The 21,497-nt window shown below is 34.5% G+C and overlaps 1 protein-coding gene across 18 annotated transcripts in view; it reads right to left on the bottom strand.

Moving 5' to 3' along the window:
- The window catches only part of CFAP20DC (CFAP20 domain containing), a 243,572-nt gene that overhangs the window by 143,094 nt on the left and 78,981 nt on the right, over positions 1-21,497 (bottom strand). For all 18 annotated transcript variants that reach the window (XR_005374855.1, XR_005374854.1, XM_038565983.1 and 15 more), the window contains one exon: positions 13,950-14,064. Coding sequence is in view for 16 of the 18 variants with exons in the window: in XM_038565983.1 (XP_038421911.1) it covers positions 13,950-14,064 (115 nt within the window). In the remaining 2 variants the exon portion in view is untranslated. The remainder of the gene's footprint in view (positions 1-13,949; positions 14,065-21,497) is intronic.

Here is a 21,497-nt window from a genome sequence, read left to right as displayed (position 1 = left end):
AAAATGATGACAAAGAAAAAAAGAAAATGATGACAAAGAATGGGGTTTTAGAGCCCCATTTTATTCTTGTGCCTTTTACAATAATTTTTCACATGTTAGCTTTACTATCTCAATAGACAATCTGCTTACAATGACCTTATTCATCTCAATCCACCATCATATTGTTTATTAAATGATGTAAGCAGAGATCAAAATAGTAATTTTATATCTGAATGGTCAAGAGAAGCAATTACCTATTACTACCTTTTTAAAAAGCAATTTCCTCAGGAAAAGCAAATCATGACAAGTCCCTACATGGAGAGAGAGGATATGAGGAGAGGTTAGGGCTACTAGTGCTACATGCAGCTCCTGGCTGAACCACAGACAGGCAAGTTCTGTATAAAGAATCATGATACCTATTTAGTAACTGGCCCCACCTCCCATCCCGACCTGCATTGAGCAAGCAGTTTCTTCCTTAAATAGCAGCCCATCTTCTCTTGCTAATTCTCATGTCACCTTTCACTGTGCTCTCTGAAATCCTTACTACTGAAAAGTACTTTCTTCCTTTGTATTTTTCTAAGGGTCCTACCAACCTTACTTTTACTGAAACTTGGATTTTCTCTGAAATATTACCTCCCCCTCAACTCTGGAATTGAAGTTCAGAAAGGTGGTTCATATGTGCTTCTACAGCCTCCAATTTTGAGGCCATGGGGTAAGATGGCATTGGGAGCAGGCTTGCACTTCTATCTGGGAACCCTATCTTTTTTGAAGCTGGAGGCATTGCATTGACAGGCTCTCCTGCCCTTTTAGCTTCACTGATCTTCAAATCACTCCCTGGTCACTTCTGCTTCTGCAGACACACCCTTGCCAGCCTATATACACATTTCTGAAAAAATACTGGCTGGGACCAGATTCTTCTTACCTTCTAAGATACCATCCAATATCCTACATCCCTTAAATCCTTTCCTTCAAAAGCCTTCTATTCACTCAGCAATCTACTCACATGGTCATATTCTTTTTTTTTTTTTTAATATTTTATTTATTTACTCATGAGAGACACACAGAGAGAGGCAGAGACACAGGCAGAGGGAGAAGCAGGCTCTGTGGGGAGCCCGATGTGGGACTTGATCTCAGGATCCTGGAATCATGACCTGAGCCAAAGACAGACGCCCAACCACTGAGCCACCCAGGTGCCCCACATGGTTACATTCTGACACTTAACTTCCTTTCTCTGAAACACTTAACTTTTATAAAATTTGGAATTAGAAATTATTTTCTATTATCTAATTGTAGTATTTTATTATTTAACCTATCTGGAAATTCCCTCCAGTTAACCCTACTGGCAGCTGCTTTTAAATATATTCCTCCTAGGGATGCAAGATCATGGGCTCTGGAGTCCATCTGCTTGGGTTTGGGTTCCAGCTCCACCATTTACCAGTTAGATAAGCTTTGAAGTTACTTAACCTCTCTGTGCTTCGTTTTCCTCATTTGTAAGATGGTGGTAATAATAATAAATCATCTGAGTTGTTAGGATTAAATGTTTAAAAACATGTAAGCATTTATAATAGTACCTAACATATATGTGCTTGATATATGTTAACCACATCATCTTTTTGATTTTCAAAGCATGAAATGCACAGACCTGACCTTACAGGTACAGTTGGATGATTCTGACCATTTCATTCACGGGCATGCCACAGCCCATCAAAAGGTATAGGACATTTCAATCACCTCAGAAAGATCTTTTGTGCTGCTCCTAGTCAGTCTTAGATTCACCCTTCTCAAGGGCAATCACTAATTTCTTTCATCTTAGATTAGTTTTGCCTGTTCTATTAATTTATATAAATGGAATCACAGTAAGTGGCTTCTTTCACTTGGCATACTACTCGAGGTTCATCCATGTTGTTGCATGGAACACAGTAGTCCATTCTTGTTTTGTTGAGTAGTACCCTACTCTGTGACTGTATCACAACTTAACTGTTCAATATTCTGTTGTAGGGTATATGGGTTATTTCAAGGTTTTCACTTTTATAAATCAAGCAGTTATGAAATTCCCATCCAACGTTTTTTTGTGTAATGTACTTACACATCTGTGGATAGACACCAAGGAGTGTAGCTTTTGGATCAATGGGTAAATGTTTAACTTTATCAGAAACTTCCAAAGGTATTTCCAAAGTGGTTATGCTGGAAATTCTCTGTATGTGTTCAGAATGTATGATAATTGCTTTATATCTCACCAACATTTAGTATTTCCTGTCTCTTTTATTTTTGCTATTATAGTGGGTGAAGTAGAAACAATTGTGTTTTTCATTTGAATTCCCCTGACTGATGTTATGGAGCTCTTCACATGCTTACTTGATTGTACAATCTCTGTGATGTGCTTATTCAATTGTTTTTGCCTTAAAAAAAGTTATTTTTTTAAATTATACAGTTGGAAAATATATTCTGAATATGTCTTTTGTCAAATATATATATTAGGAATATTTTCTTCCTGCCGTGGCTTGCTTGTTCATTTTCTTAAAAATGTCTTTTGATGAGTGGTTTTAATCTTTAAAAAATTTTTGAGAGAGAGTGCACATAAGCTAAGTAGGGGAGCAAGATGTAGAGAGAGAGGGAGAAGCAGACCCTCTGCTGAGCATCAAGCCCAACTCCGGGCTTGAACCCAAGACTCTGGGATCAAAACCTGAGTCGAAAGCAGACACCAAATGGACTGAGCCACCCAGGTGCCCTGAGTAGTTTTAAGTTTTGTTGAAGCTCTTTTTGTCAACTTATTCTTTATTAGGGTTAATGTTTTCTGGGTCTTAAGAAATCTCTTCAACTTGTGTGTATTTTTAGTATTTACATTTATGATTCATCTTTAACTTTTGTAAATGCTATGAAGTATAGGCTGATGTACACTTTTTTCTCCCATATGAAACATATGGGAGAACTCAGAAGTTCTAGGCCTGAAAAAAGAAGCTTCTACCTTTACTGAATTCTGGTGCTTTGGTTGAAGATCAACTGACTATACACATGTGTGTGTCCATTTATAAACTTTTTATTGATATCTATGCCAAGAACACATTGTCCTGATTACTGTAGCTTTATAACATGACTTGAAATCATGAGGCACAATTTTTACATTTTGAAAATTGTTTTGTATCCTAAGTCCTTTGAATTCCCATAAATATTTTAGAATTTGTTTATAAATTTTGCAAAAAATATTTTTAAAAAAGCCTGCTGGAATTCTGATTGGGATTAGACCGAATATAGTTTTTGGATCCAAAAACAACATGTCTCCATTTATTTAGGTCTTCTTCAATTTCTCTCAGCAATGTTTTATAGTTTTCAGTGTAAAGGTCGAGCATGTTTTATTAAATTTATTCCTGAGTATTATATATTTTTGATGCTATTGTAAATATTTTTAAAATTAAAAATAGAATTGTTGAATTACCATACTGTACATCTAAAACTAATATAACACTATGTTAACTATACTGGAATAAAAAAAAAACTTAAAATACTTAAATTATCTTTGGGTATGGTGCAAGAGAGTGGTCTAGTTTCATTCTTCCGCATGTGGATGTCCAATTTTCCCAGCACCATTTATTGAAGAGACTGTCTTTTTTCCAGAGGATAGTCTTTCCTCCTTTGTCGAATTATTAGTTGACCATAAAGTTGAGGGTCCACTTCTGAATTCTCTATTCTGTTCCATTGATCTATGTGTCTGTTTTTGTGCCAGTACCACACTGTCTTGATGACCACAGCTTTGTAGTACAACCTGAAATCTGGCATTGTGATGCCCCCAGCTATGGTTTTCTTTTTTAAAATTCCCCTGGCTATTCGGGGTCTTTTCTAATTCCACACAAATCTTAAAATAATTTGTTCCAACTCTCTGAAGAAAGTCCATGGTATTTTGATAGGGATTGCATTAAACGTGTATATTGCCCTGGGTAACATTGACATTTTCACAATATTAATTCTTCCAATCCATGAGCATGGAATATATTTCCATCTCTGTGTCTTCCTCAATTTCTTTCAGAAGTGTTCTATAGTTTTTAGGGTATAGATCCTTTACCTCTTTGGTTAGGTTTATTCTTAGGTATCTTATGCTTTTGGGTGCAATTGTAAATGGGATTGACTCCTTAATTTCTCTTTCTTCAGTCTCGTTGTTAGTGTATAGAAATACCACTGACTTCTGGGCATTGATTTTGTATCCTGCCACACTGCCAAATTGCTGTATGAGTTCTAGCAATCTTGGGGTGGAGTCTTTTGGGTTTTCTATGTAGAGTATCATGTCATTGGCGAAGAGGGAGAGTTTGACTTCTTCTTTGCCCATTTGAATGCCTTTTATTTCTTTTTGTTGTCCGATTGCTGAGGCTAGGACTTCTAGTACTATGTTGATTAGCAGTGGTGAGAGTGGACATCCCTGTCTTGTTCCTGATTTTAGGGGAAAGGCTTCCAGTGCTTCCTCATTGAGAATGGATGAAAGATCTTAATGTGAGACAAGACTCCATCAAAATCCTAGAGGAGAACACAGGCAACACCCTTTTTGAACTTGGCCAAAGTAACTTCTTGCAAGATTCATCCATGAAGGCAAGAGAAACAAAAGCAAAACTGAACTCTTGGGACTTCATCAAGATAAGAAGCTTTTGCACAGCAAAAGATACTGTCAACAAAACTCAAAGACAATCTACAGAATGGGAGAAGATATTTGCAAATGACATATCAGATAAAGGGCTAGTTTTCAAGATCTATAAAGAACTTATTAAACTCCACAGCAAAGAAACAAGCAATCCAATCATGAAATGGGCAAAAGACATGAACAGAAATCTCACAGAGGAAGACATAGACATGGCCAACAAGCACATGAGAAAATGCTCCATATAACTTGTCATCAGGGAAATACAAATCAAAACCACAATGAGATACCACCTCACACCAGTGAGAACGGGGAAAATTAACAAGGCAGGAAACCACAAATGTTGGAGAGGATGTGGAGAAAGGGGAGCCCTCCTGCACTGTTGGTGGGAATGTGAACTGGTGCAGCCACTCTGGAAAACTGTGTGGAGGTTCCTCAAAGAGTTAAAAATAGATCTGCCCTACGACCCAGCAATTGCACTGCTGGAGATTTACCCCAAAGACACAGATGCAATGAAACGCTGGGATACCTGCAGCCCGATGTTTATAGCAGCAATGTCCACAATAGCCAAACTGTGGAAGGAGCCTTGGTGTCCATTGAAAGATGAATGGATAAAGAAGATGTGGTTTATGTATACCATGGAATATTACTCAGCCATTAGAAATGACAAATACCCACCATTTGCTTCAATGTGGATGGAATTGGAGGGTATTATGCTGAGTGAAATAAGTCAATGGGAGAAGGACAAACATTATATGGTCTCATTCATTTGGAGAATATAAAAAATAGTGAAAGGGAATAAAGGGGAAAGGAGAAAAAATGAGTGGGAAGTATCAGAAAGAGAGACAGAACATGAAAGACTCCTAACTATGGGAAACGAACTAGGGGTGATGGAAGGGGAAGTGGGCGGGGGTGGGGGTGACTGGGTGGCAGGCACTGAGGTGGGCACCTGACGGGATGAGCACTGGTGTTATTCTATACGTTAGCAAATTGAACACCAATAAAAAATAAATTTATAAAAAATATAAAAATAAAAAAAAATAAAAACACTTAAATTAAAAAAATAAAATTTCAATTGTTTATTACTATAATAAGTTTTTATAGAATATAATTGACTTTGGTTATACCAATATTGTATTCTGTGATCCTACAAAACTCACTTAATGTAGGTTTTGTTTTTGTAGATTCCTTAGGATAACTATTATGTTGTCTACAAAGAGAGAAAGTTTTCCTTCTTTTTTCCTAATCTGTATGTGTTTTATTTCTCTTTATTATCTTACTGCACTTTCTAGGACCTCCAATGCAATTCTGACTAGAAGTAGAGTGGATATCCTTGCCTTGTTCCCTATCGTAGGGGATAAGTAGGTAGTAATTCACCAGTAAGTGTGATGTAGTTGTAGGTTGTCTGTTTTTAAATAGAACTCCTTTATCAGATTGTAAAAGTTTTCATTCTTGGTTTGATGTAAGCTTTAATCATGAATGGATAATGAATTCTTGTTAAATTATTTCTCTACATTTATTGAAATGATCTTATAATTTTTTTCATTATTCTGTTAATGTGATAAATCACACTGACTGATTTTCAAGATTATGTTAGACTAACCTTAAATTCCTGGAATAAACACCACTTATATATATAGCTATTTTAACTTTTGATTTCTTTTAGTATCAGTTTTAGTAATTTGCATCTATAGCAGAAATTTCCCACTTCATCTAAATTGTCAAACTTAATGGTAAAATATCGTTCATAATATTCCCTTATTTTCCTTTTCCCTTACTTTCACACTTGATATTAGTAATGCGTGTGTTCTTTTCTTGATTAATCTAGCTAACAGCTTATCATTTACTAAATCTTTTCAAAGAACTTTTGGTTTTACTGATTTTTTCCATTGTCAATTTTTTATTTCATTGATACATTCTCTTCTTTCTCCATATGCTTCAGATGCATCTCACAAACTTTAGTATGCTTTTTCTTTTTTGAAGAATTTACTTATTTGAAAGAGAGAGAGAGAAAATGAGAAGAGGCAGAGGTAGAGAGAGAGGGAGAAGCAGACTCCCCACTGAGCAGAGCCCAACACAGGGCTTGATCCCAGGACCCTGGGATTATGATATGAGCCAAAGGCAGATGCTTAACTGACTGAGCCATCCAGATGCCACTTGGTATGCTTAATTTTCATTACCATTTGAAATTAGTTAAAATAACAGTTAAAATTGTTTTCTAATATCTTTAATTTTTCTTTGACTTATAAGTTATTTGGAAGTATGTTGCTTTATTTCTAACTACTTGGGAATTGTCCAATTATATTTTTGTTATTTATTTCTAATTTCACTCTCTTGCATTCACAGAACGTACTTTGTAGAATTTCAATCTTTGTAAGTTTATTGAGATTAATACAGCCTAATATATCATATACCTTGGGTAAAACATTCATTGTGCACTTGAATATAGCAATGTATTATGCAGTTATGAGATGGTATATTCTAAAAATGTCAAATAGAGCAGGTTGATTAATAGCATTTTTTAAGTTTACTGATTTTCTATCAATATCTAAGAGGAGAGTGTTGAAATCATCCAAAATTGTGAATTCATGTTTCTTTCTTTGGTTGTGTTAGCTTTTGTTTCATATATTTCCCAGAACTGTTATTGGGTGTGTACATATTTAGATTTTTCATATCTTCTACATGATTTATCAATGTTCTCTGGTGTATAATGTAATTTTTTCCTCTGGCTGCTTTTTAAGATTATCTCTTTATCACAGATTTTCAGCAATTTAGTTATGACATACTATGGCATGACTTTGTGGTTTTTTGCTTGTTTTTTAAATTATGATACATCATGGTGGGGTTTGGTGTGTTTTTTGAGAGATATTTAGCCTTTGATTGGTTGAGCTTATTGGATCTGTGGGTGTATTTTGAAAAATTTCAACCATCACTTCTATAAATTTTCTTGTGCTCAATCTCTCTTGGTTCTCCTACTATTACTCCAATTACATACATATTAGACTGGGTGATACTGTTTCTCAAGCCATTCAGACTGTACTCATCTTTTTTAGGCTCCCCCCCTCCTCTTTCTGTGCTTTTTTATTGAAACAGTTTCTATATTCCTGACTTCAATTTTACTGATATTTCCAGTGTTTGACTTGGTGTTAAGTCCATCCAGTGAATCTCAGTGCCATTTTCTGTTTTTCTTTTTTTAAATTGATTTTATTCCTCAAGTATCTTTCATATCTGTCCTCCTCTTCTACTTCTTTGCTATTACACTAATGTAGGTTTGTAAGTCTCAACTGGTCTCTCTGCCTCTCTCTGCAGTCTAATATACTTATTTTCTAGAATGCAGGTCATATTATGAAACTTCTCCATGTTAAAAATTATTTAAAAAATTTCTAACAGACTAAATTCAAACTCCTCAACATGGATTTCAAAGCTCTTCATGGTTCTGTCTAGCCTTCCTTTCCAGCACTCTAACTCCATGCACTTGAATCAGTTAATGTATCAAATATGACATAAACTTTCATACTTTTGTGTGTATTTACAACTTAGCATAAATACCTCCACTGTAACAATCCTCAACTTGGCTTAAACAAGTCTGATATTTTCCTTTAACAGCATTTGGTTCCTAAGACTAGTTTGGTGTTCACCAGAGCACATTACCATTGTTTATGTGTTTGCCTTCTTTGCCATATTGTAATATCCTTGATGTGTCATTCACCTTTGGATTCCTATCATTTGACATAGACCTTGGCCTATAGCAGGGGCTCAATAAATATTTGCCAGTTGAAATGAACTATAAGTTCAGAAGTTTATTGTGACACTATATTCTTAAATTAATAAATATGGATTTATGTCAAAAGAAAATAGTAAAATAATAATATCAACTAACATTAACTGAGCACTTAATAAGAGCCTGGCACTGTTCTGGGTAATAACTCTTTCAATCCTCATAAGTCCTCTAAGAAGCAGGTTCTCTTATTGTCACCACCTAACTAATGAGGAAATGAAGCAGAGATATTAATGGACTTGGCTAAGGGCCCAGAAAGGAAATGACAACCAGAATCCGAACCCCTACAATCTGGCTCTAGATGCCACACTTCAACTCTAGCAACATCCTTCTGCCTGTTCATGTGATTTAAAAATGGGGTAATCATCTGTTTTCCAGAACAAACTTATTTTTGTGTAGTTGTTCCTACTTCACATAACCATTCAGGGCCTCCAGAGGGAGGAAAGGAAAGGCTCTTTTCCCCCAAATTTATTAAATATCTGTATTAGACTGACAGGTGAGTAGAGAGAGAAAAATAGGTGTTTTTAAAATGATATTCTCATGGAGGAGATGAAAACGTTTACAAACCTTCATATAAGTACCATAAGACATAGTGGATTCTAGATTAGAATGATTTCATTAAGAGATATTCTCTAGCATTTTAAATATATACCTAAATGATTTTGGTCTAAATAAAACTGCTTTCTCCATTCCTTTCTCATTCAATGACACTCAAAAAATTAAATACTATTAAAAATAAAAAATTTCTAAATCATTGACTTTATGGGGAAAATGATCTTTGAGGGGAAATTTTAAAAACATTATACCACATGGGATCCCTGGGTGTCTCAGTGGTTTAGAGCCTGCCTTTGGCCCAGGGTGTGATCCTGGGGTCCTGGGATTGAGTCCCACATCAGGTTTCCTGCATGGAGCCTGCTTCTCCCTCTGCCTGTGTCTCTGCCTCTCTCTCCCTCTGTGTCTCTTGTGAATAAATAAATAAAATTAAAAAAAAAAAAACCATTATACCACACTTTCAGTTTGTAATAAAAACGGTAACATCAGAGTTGTGGTTCAAAAAAGTACAACTCCTAAAGAGTAATTTTATTCATTTAAATGACAAACACTGGTAAAATAAATAAATAAATAAATGACAAACACTGGGTATTTGAATGGTAAAGGTTACTAAAAGATTTTGGCATTATAATTTATTGTACCACATCATTATATCTCCAATGGATGATTCATTCTCAATGACATTTCATACCTGAACTTCCTATTCAAATACAATTAAATTTACTGTACATTAATATATACTTTGGTAGTGAGACATTGATGTTCATCTGATACTATCACCAATTAATTGAAATTATGTTGAAGAACAAGTAAGATTGATTTCAGTGAGTCTTGACTAAGTGGCTACCTCCATTGTTTAATCTGATGGTTATTAATTTTTCGTTCTTGACATTGAAATCCCAAGTTAGAAGTATAAACTGTCATAATTTAAGTCTTAAAGTGAATCCTTCAAAATTAAAAGTAAAACGAAAAACAAAATTTTTTATTTGAAAGGTTGAACATTTAATGATAACTGGAATAGTAAGTGACCTACACATAAATATTCATTTTGGTATGGCTATAAGAATATTTATTTGCTGCCTTTGGCTATGTAAAGATTTTAGCTAAAGAACCAAGGCAAAGTGGACCATTTGATAATTATCCTCTAAATTGGGGTTGCAGACTTTATGCCTAGAACTCTATGCCTAGGCAGATAACTGAATGCAGCAGGAAGGGTCTGAGAGCACCTGCATTCATAAGTGGAGAGGACTAAACGCCACAGCAGAGCTTAAAGTTCTGTTAAAAAGTGTACAGTTGCCACTCAGCTCTAACTGCTCACTACACAAAAAATAGAATGGATAACTCCTGGTTTGTAAATGTTAGCTGAAGAGCTATTAAAACACAATATTTCAAAGTTTACCACCAAAATATCTACAATTCCTAAAAACTAGAAGTGAACAAAGTTTTACCAAAAAAGCAGAGAACTAGACCAACACCACACTAATACCAAGTAGGGCCTGAGGGATGGCATTTTGAATGGGTGGAGTGTTCTCTCTTGCCTTGCTTCTCTCTATAGGAGGTTCCCCTAAAACATGGCTCAGCTGTAGTTTGATAAGGCCTCAATGGGAACAGACTATATTAGCAGTAGAAATGAAAGACCCGCTGCTGCTGTAGCATCTCTTTAATTAGGAGGAAACTGAAGGGAAATAAGTACAAGTTTCAGAACTGAATTTCTTAACATCTGCTTGAATAGTACAGAATATTTCTAGAATCATCAGGCACATTTATAAAGGTCCATCACAAACTCATTTATTTTATTTCCCACATTGGGAGGCACACAGTAAGACTTGTCTATTTGTTCAAGAAATATTTATTGAGCACTTACTATGTGCCATGTTCTTAATGTGCCTCAAGATAAAAGTCAAAACATGCTTGTAGTCTAAATGCAGGGAGATAGACGAGCAAATATGATTCAAGTGCAGGGTGAAGAAGTGTTATGAGGATTATAAAATTGTAAATAGCAATGGTTGAACTATACTCAGCATATGTAATCCACAGAGGGGAAATCATTAAGGGCTTCCAGAAAGAAATAGTAATTAAAGAGAAAACTGGATCTATAATTTTTATCTAGTGCTTTAGACTGTGCCAGGCATTGTTATAAAAGCCTTATGTTTCTTTACTTGTGAAATCTTCAAAACAACCTTAATAGGAAATATATCTCATATTACCTGCATTTTATAGATGAGGCAAATGAACACAGGAACTGACACAGGTCACATAACTACTAAGTATCAGAATTTAGATACCATGCTCTCAACCCCTACATATTATTTATATGTTTATATTTAACAAAATATAGGTTAGAACATATTACAAGTATGCATGTCTTGGTGATTTCACCGGTATGTGGAATACTACAGAAAACAAAATACCTTATTTCTGCTTATTGCTTAGGATTGTCTGTATGTGAGCAATTCTTTCTAGATTCAACCACACTCACAAAAAAGTTCTAGATGTTTTATGACTGATTTGACTTTTAAATTTTAGCATGAGCTTAAATTATCTGAAATAATGATTAGTTTGCTTTCTTCACACCAGCATTTTTAAAAACTACATATAACTATTCTCCATTGAGTCATCTGACTGGAGGGTGAGAAGCTGAGGTAGATGAATTACAGAACACTGTCCCACAGGACCTATTTCATTTTTTTTAAAAGCTTAAATAGTATATTTCTTATGTCATTAGATACCTGGTGCCACTGGCACATATTCATCCAACTCATTATTAGAAAGGAAATATTGGTTAGTCAAATTCGCATTCTAGCTCATCAAGGTTTATTTGTAAAGAAAGATAATATTTTATTTTCAAATACTGTAATCCTACAAGTGTCATTAGATGAAAGGAATACTACTGTGGGGGGTGTGGATGATAGCCATGTATAGAATGCTCAGTTCAGATTTTAACAAAATATACAGAACTTCAATTAGTTAACTGACAGAGGTGACTGAATTCACAAAAGCAAGATAATGACAGATTTTATTTATTAACCATACACAGAATACCGTATTGGTCTCATATATGATTTAATTCTTGGAAAAGACCTAACATTGAACTCTAAAAAATTTTAGATGAATAAGGAAATCAATACTTAAACATAGAAGGGTGAATGCATTTAATATTATCATAAATGAATTATGCACCACTATCATCCTATTACAGACTCCAATTCTGACTATACATTTACCATTGTAGCGAGTATTATGCTGCCTTTTTATGTTTTTATGTTAAGAGTTCTTTTATTTCTACTCCAAGAACTCCTTCTAACATTTATAGTAAGGCAGATCTAGTAGAAATGAATTCCCTCAGATTTTGTTAGTCTTTATCCCTATTTTATTTCTGAAAGACAGCTTTACCAGGCATAGTATTCTTGGTTGATTTTTAATTTTTTCCCAATCTTTAGAATATGTCATCTCATTCTCTTCTGGTCTGAAAAGTTTCTGTTGAGAAATCTGCCCATAGTTTTATGGGAGCTCCCTTGTATGTAACTTTTATCCTCTCTTTTCTCTTGTTTCTTTTAAAATTCTTTCTTTGACTTTTGACAATTTAATCATAATATGTGTAGTCCTGTTTGAGGTCCTTTGGGCCTCTTGGATCTGAATACTTCTCTTCCCAGATTTGGGGAGTTTTTAGTCATTATCACTTTAAATATACTTTCTGTCCTTTTATCTTTCTCTTCTCCTTCTGGAATTCCCATAACGTGAATATTGTTTATGTTCCTTGTGTCTCATAATTCCCATAGGCTTCCTTCACTCTTCACTCATTCCTGTTCCTTTTTTTACTCCCAAATGGATAATTTCAATTGTCTTCTAGGTCACTAATTCTTTTTTCTGCATAGCTGAATCTGCTTTCGAAGCTCTCCACTGAATTCTTCAGTTCAGATTCTGTATTTTTCAGCTCTAGCATTCCTATTTATTTTTGATGGCTTCCATTCCTTTGTTAAACATCTTGTGCCATTCATGGTCTGTTTTCCTAAATTCATTTAGTTGTCTGTATGTTCGTGTAGGTCACTAAACTATAAGAAGACTATTCTGAATTCTTTGTCTGACAGGTCACAGATCTCCATGTCTTTTGGATCAGTTACTAAAGCTTTATTAGTTTCCTCTGGTGGTATCATATTTACCTGACTTTTCATGATACTTCCTTATACTGGTGTGCATTTGAGTAAGTGGTTAAAGGTTTCCTTTGAAATAGATGTATTTAAGCCCCAAGAAGTGAGTTGATTTAAAAGGAATGTATCAAGTATATATTAGAACAGGTAATACCCAAGCATGGTAACGTCATGAGAGTAGTAATGAAGTAACTGAAGTTTGAGAAAGACTAGTTAGTCATCCAGGCCCAAACTTCTTGGCCTGTAGCTTATTGTTTATCTACTCATACCTTACTGCTGCTTTAGGTCTTAGGGGTTATACAATAGGCATAAAACCTCCCTACCGACACCTGACTGTTGCAGGACTACTGTTTCCTTAAGGTTATTAAAAAAAAAAAAAAAAAAAAAGAAAAAAAAACAACAACAAAACTAGTAACAATGATTAATCATTCTTTGTTCCCCAAATATGTACCAATTTCCAGCCTTCATGCTTCTGTTCATGCTTCCTTCTGCTTAGAATGCTTGGCTTCCCATTTCTGCTTATTGAAATCTTACAGTCTTTTAAAGGCCCAACTAAATGTAGTCTTCTTCATGCAGCCTTTCCTCATCCTGTAGTCAAATGGATTTCTTTCCTGTTCATAGTACCAAGAGACCATCTCTTTCTACTGTGCTTTCCACCACAGTTTTGGTGATATTCTAGATGTTCAAATAATTATATTCTTCCACCCAGTGGATTTTAAGCTCTTTCATGAGAGAGAAAGGAAGAGCATGAATTCTATTCATTTTTATATGACCATAGTACTTAACAAGTGCTATATACACAGAGTAGGCCCATAATTAATATTTGCTGAGTTGAACTTAATATTTTAAGCAATATGCCTGTGACACTTACAATTTTGCGCTTGATCATGAAGAGTGGGATTTTTGCATGAAGAGGAGTTGAGGACAGTTCCTTATGGACCGTTGATAAATACAATCTTCTTTTAATGTTCCCTAAATCAGTAATTCTGAAAAAAGAAAGGAGAGAGAAAGATTCCCATCAATATAACTACTACTTCGGATAATCATCAAAATGATATAATTTATCATACAGGCCTGTGCAACAGAGAGATCAAACACAGAATTTAAGAATTGCTTTTTTTTTTTCTTTCAAGAGGTAATAAATTTCTTCCTTCAATTTAAAGTGCTCACAAGCCTGAATGTATAAATTCAGTTAATATGCTAATTTATTTCAGTACCTTACACTAGATTTCTACAGTCTTCTAGCCTATGAAAAAATTCAATTTGTATGAACTGAGAAACTGCTAGCCTTTAATAATCAAGCTTGTTCCAGCCCCTTAAGCTTGTGTTATCTTGGGACATACTGTCACCTACTAAATAGGAAAACATTATGGGTTTCTTTCCCTAAAAATGCACCTGTCATTTTATATAGGCTCTTAGTCTGCTTAGAGACAGACACAAAACACTGACTGTCGGTTTCACTTCCTAAGCACATATCTTCAAACCAGAATTATAATACACAAGTTTATTGCTCACTATTCAGGTCAAGCCACAGTGATACCAAGGACATCGAATTTGAACATCTTTAATAGATTTAGACCACAGCCATGATCACAAAGATTAGGTTTGCTTCAAATTGATAGAGGCTCATTTTTATGTTCTGCTTCCTTTAGGTCTCAGAGGTAACAAAGCAGGCTTAAAATCTCTAAACCTGTCTCAGACTGCTATATGGTAGAGTTGATACTTTTTAAAAGACTGTCTTTTTATCAGAGAATAGTGATGGCTCCCTCATTTTTAGCAACTTTATCTAGATGTACAAACTGCTAATTTTCTACAATTAGTAATCCCCCAAGGTGACAACATTTCATTCAAATGAACTGCTACCAATATTTATAGTGTAATTAACTATTTTAAAAGTCAACATAAGCTTTTTCTGTAGCTCTTTCTTATCTCTCCTTGCAGTATACTCTTTTCATTATTTCTTCCCTCTAAAATACATATTCTGTAGAAAAAAACTCTTACTGAACAATGTTACAAATAGGTACAGTATAAAATAGATGGGATGATTTTAGAGTATGCCCCAGACCTAAAAATTCTACCCTATCTGCACTATGAAGTGCCATGAATTTATTTAAAAAGCAATAAATCCTTTCAATATATAGTCAGAGGTAAGGTTAAGATGCAAAAGTGTGAAGTCTACTATAATTTTATATTTAGATGTGTAAGTAAATGTAGTATAATTTTTGCTCCTAGGCAGTGTCTTCAAGTGGGATGAACACATGGGGAGGTGGGGTGGTACACAAGAATCCAATGAAATACAGAAAGAGAATGTTAGAACTATCTTTCATCCTATCCTTTTAAAATGTCGTTTTGGGGCATGTTTCATTATACAGCAGTACCGCAACATATTCCTGTTTTTGAAATAAATAAATGTACCTATGTGGTTAATGTGCTCAAATATTTTACGAATAGGGTACAGGATTAAATATATTTGGATAGCACTGTCATGTTATTAGATCTCTTGTGTGAGAAGCTCTAATTAGGGAGTAGAAGGAAAGACTATATAGGGATTTTGGAAAAGGAAAGGGAAGAAAAAATTCCCTTGCATCATACAAAAGTTTGGTTGCATCAACCAAAAACCCATTTCAGACACTGTTTTATTAAAGGTTTGCTTTGCTTATAAAGCTAAGACTATGTTATTTTCATTTGAATTGGTATAGATCAAACTCCTAACAGGAATTTGAGGTCTACTCAGAGAGTATGAGCAGACGGCCACTTTATCAACATATAAAATGACAGGAACATTCATTCATTCAGATGTTCAACAAATATTGAGCCAGGAAATATCCTGAGAATACACTGGGGGAACACTATGGTGAAAAAAGCAACATATAAAAGGAGAAAGAGACAAAATAAATGTAAATTATCTTAAATCCCATGAAGATGACAAGTAGGAGACTGAACTAGAAAACATGAAGAAATGACTATTTGGACAGTAAACCCAGCAGGGTTAGGTAGGACTTGGTAAAAAAGGGACATGAACTAGAAAGTCTAGGCAAGAGCCAAATCATGTGGGATCTTTTAGCCAAGGTAAGGGGTTTTATAAATTTATTGTTCACAAAAAGAGGCTATTGGAACATCAACATTCTACCTTGCATGATGAATGGATATCATAAAAACCAAATAGTTATAGTATCTTTTATTTCTTTATTGAGGCAAAATATGTCTAACTGGAATGTGGATTTTAGCATACAATCTCAAGTGCTTTGATAAATGTATATACTGATGTTATCACCACTCCAAACAAAATATAGAACATTTTCATCACGCGAGAAAGTTATCCTCCTGGCCCCTTCTAGTCAATCCTCATTCCTGATTTCTATAATCATGGGTAAGTTTTGTCTGTTCCTGAAATTCTCGTAAATGAAATGGTGTAGCTGGGATCCCTGGGTGGCACAGTGGTTTAGCGCCTGCCTTTGGCCCGGGGCGCGATCCTGGAGACCTGGGATCGAATCCCACGTCGGGCTCCCAGTGCATGGAGCCTGCTTCTCCCTCTGCCTGTGTCTCTGCCTCTCTCTCTCTCTCTATCATAAATAAATAAAAATTAAAAAAATTAAAAAAAATGAAATGGTGTAGCTTATACTCTTTTGTGACTGGTTTTTTTCACTTAGCACATTTTTGAGATTCATCCATGCTGTAGCATGCACCAATAGTTCCTGTCTTTAATTGCTGAGTCTTGTATGGCTAGATAATTTATCCATCCATTCTGTTGTTGATGGGCATTTGTTTCTGGTATTGGTTTCTTACAAAAAAAATTTGTGTGAATATGTTCAGAGTGTTTTTGTGAACAAGTATTTTCATTCTCTTGATAAGTAGGAATAATTAGGAAATAATTCCCCAAAGTGGTTGCAGTGGTTCCATACTCTCACCAACTCTTGGTACTATCAGACTTTAAGCATTTTTTGGAGGGCAGAGGGGAGAGAGAGAGAGAGAGAGAGAGAGAGAGAGAGAGAGAGAATGTGTGAGTGCACATGTGGGGGTAGGGGAAAAGGGAAACAAAAAGAGAGAATCCCAAGCAGACTCCACACTGAATATTAAGCCCTATGCAGGGCTTTATCTCATAATCCTGAGATCATGACCTGAGTCAAAACCGAGTCTGATACTTAACTGATCCAGACACCTCAACACATCAGACTTAGATGTTAGCTAATTCTAGTTGGTATGAATGGATATCATTGTGACTCTATTCGCATTTGTCTTACGAATAATGACACTGGCCACTTTTACATGTATTTACTGGTGTTTCTTGTGAAAGGTCTGTTAAGTCAGTTGCTCAGTATTTATTGGGCTGTTTTCTTACTATAATTCTATATTTTGGAATATATATCCTTTGTCAGATACATGCATTGTGATTATTTTCTTGCCTATTATCATAATGGTATCTTTTGTTAACTATTTGGAAATAATTTCTCACAGAAAACGTATCAAGAATAGTGTACAGAAACTCATATACACTTATCTAATAAGCTTAATGATACCTTTTGTTTAGCAGAAGTTTTAAATTTAAGTCCAGTTTATCAATATTTATAATAGGGCTTTTTATGTCTTAAAAAAATCCCTGCCTAGCCCAAAGCTGCAAAGAAAGTACTTTCCTACATTTTCTTCTAGATCTTTTAGTTTTTACATTCTATGATCCATGCAAGATTAATTTCAGCGTATTGTGTGAGGTAGTGGGTGTGGTTCTTTCTGTACTTTTATCCAGTTGTCCCAGCACTATATGTTAAAGACTCTCCAAATTGACATGCCTTGATACTTTGCTGAGAATCAATTTAATATATGTATGTAAGTGTGGATATATTTCTGGGCTTTCTATTGATCTATTTGTTTCATTTATCCATTCTTTCACCAATGTCACACTGCCTTGGTCATTGTAGATTTGTAGTGGGTCTTGAAACTAGACAAAGAAACTCTTCATCTTAGTTTTGTTTGTTTTTCTGATCCCTGTTTTCCATATATTTTAGGATACACTATAATTTTCTATAAAAAAGTTGTTGAGAGTTTTGGATTGTGTTGAATCTACAGATCAATTTGGAGAGAACAATACTGAGTTACTCAATTCACTTACATGATACATCTGCATTTATTTAGGACTTGTTTAATTTCTTTCACAATGTCTTATAGTTTTTATTTTAGAAAGCTTGCATATCTTTTGCTAAATTTACTCGTATTTTGTTTTTTAATATGATTAAAAATGAATTTAAAAAATTCACCAACCAAATGCTACTAGCATATGGAAATTCCACTGATTTTCGTATATAACTATTTCTGTGACCTTGCTTAATTCACACATTCGTTTTAGTAGTTGTTTTGTATATTACTGAAGGATTTTATACATAAACAATTATGTCTTCAGTGAAAAGACTTTCACTTGTGCTTTCCTTCCTTCCTTCCTTCCTTCCTTCCTTCCTTCCTTCCTTCCTTCCTTCCTTCCTTCCTTCCTTCCTTCCTTCCTTCCTTCCTTCCTCTCTCTCTCTCTCTCTCTCTCTCTTCTTTCTTTCTTTCCTTCCAGTACTGTACTGGCTAACACATTCAGCATATACTAAATTGAAGTGATGAGCACAGAAAACACTGCCTTGTTCTTGATCATAGGGGGAAAATGCTCACTATGTTTCTATACATGTGATGTTAGATGTAGGTTCCTATATCAGATTTTGTATGTTCTATTTCTAGTGCTTTTGAATTTTTTCCCTTTAATTTTTGGTCATGAAAGGGTGTGGAATTTTGTCAATGCCTTTTTTTCTGCATTGATTCAGATCCTATTATTTTTCTCCTTTATTCTGTCCATATTTTGAATTATACGGATTGATTTTCAAATGTGAAATCAACCTTGTACTCTTGATATAAGTTTCAATTATGCTAGTAGCATTTTGTTGAAGATTTTTACATATATTTTCAAGAGGGACATTGGTTTGTAATTTTCTCATAATATCTATGTCAGGTTTTGATAACAGTTAAGCTAATCTCACAAAGTGATTTGGGAAGTGTTTTCTTCTCTATTGTCTGAAAATTTGTTCAAAATGGTGTTAGTTTAATGTTGATAGAATTAACCTAAGTCTTAGGTTTTCTTTGTAGGAAGATTTTGGTTATACATTTAATTTAATAGATTAGTAGGCTATTCAGATTTCTGATTTTTGTTGTTTTAGTTTTGATAAATTGTGATTTTATTGCCATAAAATTGTTCATATTATTTCCTTTATTATCATCTTAACATTCGTAGGATCTGTAGTCGTATTCCCTCTCATTCCTGAGAGTTACATTGGTAACTTGTGATTTTTCTCTTTTTATTTATTTTTTAATTTAATTTTTTTCAAAAAGATGCTATTGATTTTATTTATTTATTCATGAGAGACGGGGTGGGGAGGTGGGGGCAGAGACACAGGCAGAGGGAGAAGCAGGCTCATACAGGGAGCCTGATGTGGGACTCAATCTCGGGACTCCAGGATCATGCCCTGGGCCGAAGGCAGGTGCTAAACCACTGAGCCATGCAGGGATCCCCTTCTCTTTTTATTAATCAATCTGCTTTGGTTTATTAAGTTTATCATTTTATTTTTATTTTTTTAAGTTTATCTTCTTAAAGAAACAACTCTTGGCTTTAGAGAGTTTCTCTATTCTATTCTCTGTTTATAAAAATTCTCTAATCAATATTATTGATTCTATTTTTATTTCTTTGCTTCTACTTACTTTGAGTTTAATTTGTTCTCCCCCCTCCCCCCCAGTTTATTAGGATGGAAGTTAGACAATTAATTTTAAACTTTTCTTCTTTATCATAAATATTTAAAACACATAAGCTTTCCTATAAGCATTATGTTAGCTGCCTCCCACAAATTTTGGTATGTAGCATTATAATTTTATCAGTCTGAAATATTTTATTTCCCATATGATTTCTTCTTTGAATCTTGGGTTATTTAGATGTGTGCTACTTAATTTCCAAACAGTACAGTCTTTTCTATATATTGGATTGTTATTGATTTTTAATTCCATTCCATTGTGGTCAGAGAACATACTTTGTACAATTTCCTTTTAAAAAAAATGTTATAAGACATTGTATGATTCAGCATATGGCTGGTGAATGGTCTACATGGATTTCCATTGCTTATTTTTAAAAAACTTCTAAGACATTAAAAACCACTTTCCTCAAGTCTACTCAATATGGACCTATCATTTATTTATCTTTAGGGCATTCTTTCATATTTCTGGGCAATTCTGGCACCTAGATCACAATTTTCTGCCACCATTCTGGATAACTTTATCTACCCAGTGAGCAAAATTTAATTTAAACCTAAACCTATTCCACTATGATAACCAACACATCTATTCCAACTTTAAGATCTTCAAATTTTCTTTCTGATTTCATTAATTCATATTCAACTAGCATTAAGTCAATGCCTTAACAGCACAATACAAGGTACTAGAGATATGGAAATAGCTGAGATGTAGAAATCATACTTCAAGTGTAGAGGAAAAATAACCATTCTTAAGTAGCTGTTTTTAGTACATTTCATAGACATTATCTTATTAAGTCTCACAAAAATCCTTTATTGAAGGCAGTATATATTCATTCTCCATTTTATAGAAGGGGAAACTAGACTCCAGAAACTAAGGAAGCTACTAGTCTATGGAAATACAGCTAGTAAGTAGCACAGTGTTAAATAAAACTCGTTTCTTTAAAATCCACTGCCATTTCAGTGATATGATGGTATGGTCACTACCATAACAGGCTGAAGTTCTTTCATTTGTTTATGCTGCATGGCCGCTACTTGCCTCATGCTATGTTAGCACCTTGGTGTCCATCCTCACAGAACCACAGCTAAACACTTTCAATACAATTCTTGTTCATCTGATGAAAACCACGTACCCTTTCTCTTCTCCCCTTCTCACGCTTTTAAAACCATCTCCTGCTCAATTCTGGATTCCAGTCTAGATCCAATTATCCAATAGGTCACAAACATGTGCTTTACAATCGTAACTCATGTAAAGCCTCCTAAAATGATGATCCAAAGCCAGCAAAATGAGTGTACTCTGCTAGAATGTGGTAATTTATCTAAAGAAAAAAAAATCTATCAAGCATCGGGGTGTTTTTTCCCTTGGCAAATAATCAGAACAAGTGACTTATATACTTCCATACCCGATGTATGCTTTCTCCAAAGGAAAGGTAGTAATATTATTAAATATTAATTACTTATTAAATATTTTCTATATGCCAATACTGTATTAAGTATTCTATATGCATTATTTCACTTAATGTTCCCATAAACCCTATAAGATACCTATTATTATCTCTACTTAACAGATGAGGAAACTGAAGCTTTAGTTCCCAAAGTCACACATCTAGCAGAATCCAGATTTAAACTCAGATCTAAATGATTCTAATACTTACATT

Source organism: Canis lupus, chromosome 20 (assembly GCF_011100685.1).
Source record: "Canis lupus familiaris isolate Mischka breed German Shepherd chromosome 20, alternate assembly UU_Cfam_GSD_1.0, whole genome shotgun sequence".
NCBI classification, from domain to species: Eukaryota; Metazoa; Chordata; class Mammalia; order Carnivora; family Canidae; genus Canis; species Canis lupus.
The sequence above is the reverse complement of the archived record's forward strand: the minus strand, read 5'-3'. Positions and strand labels throughout refer to the sequence as shown.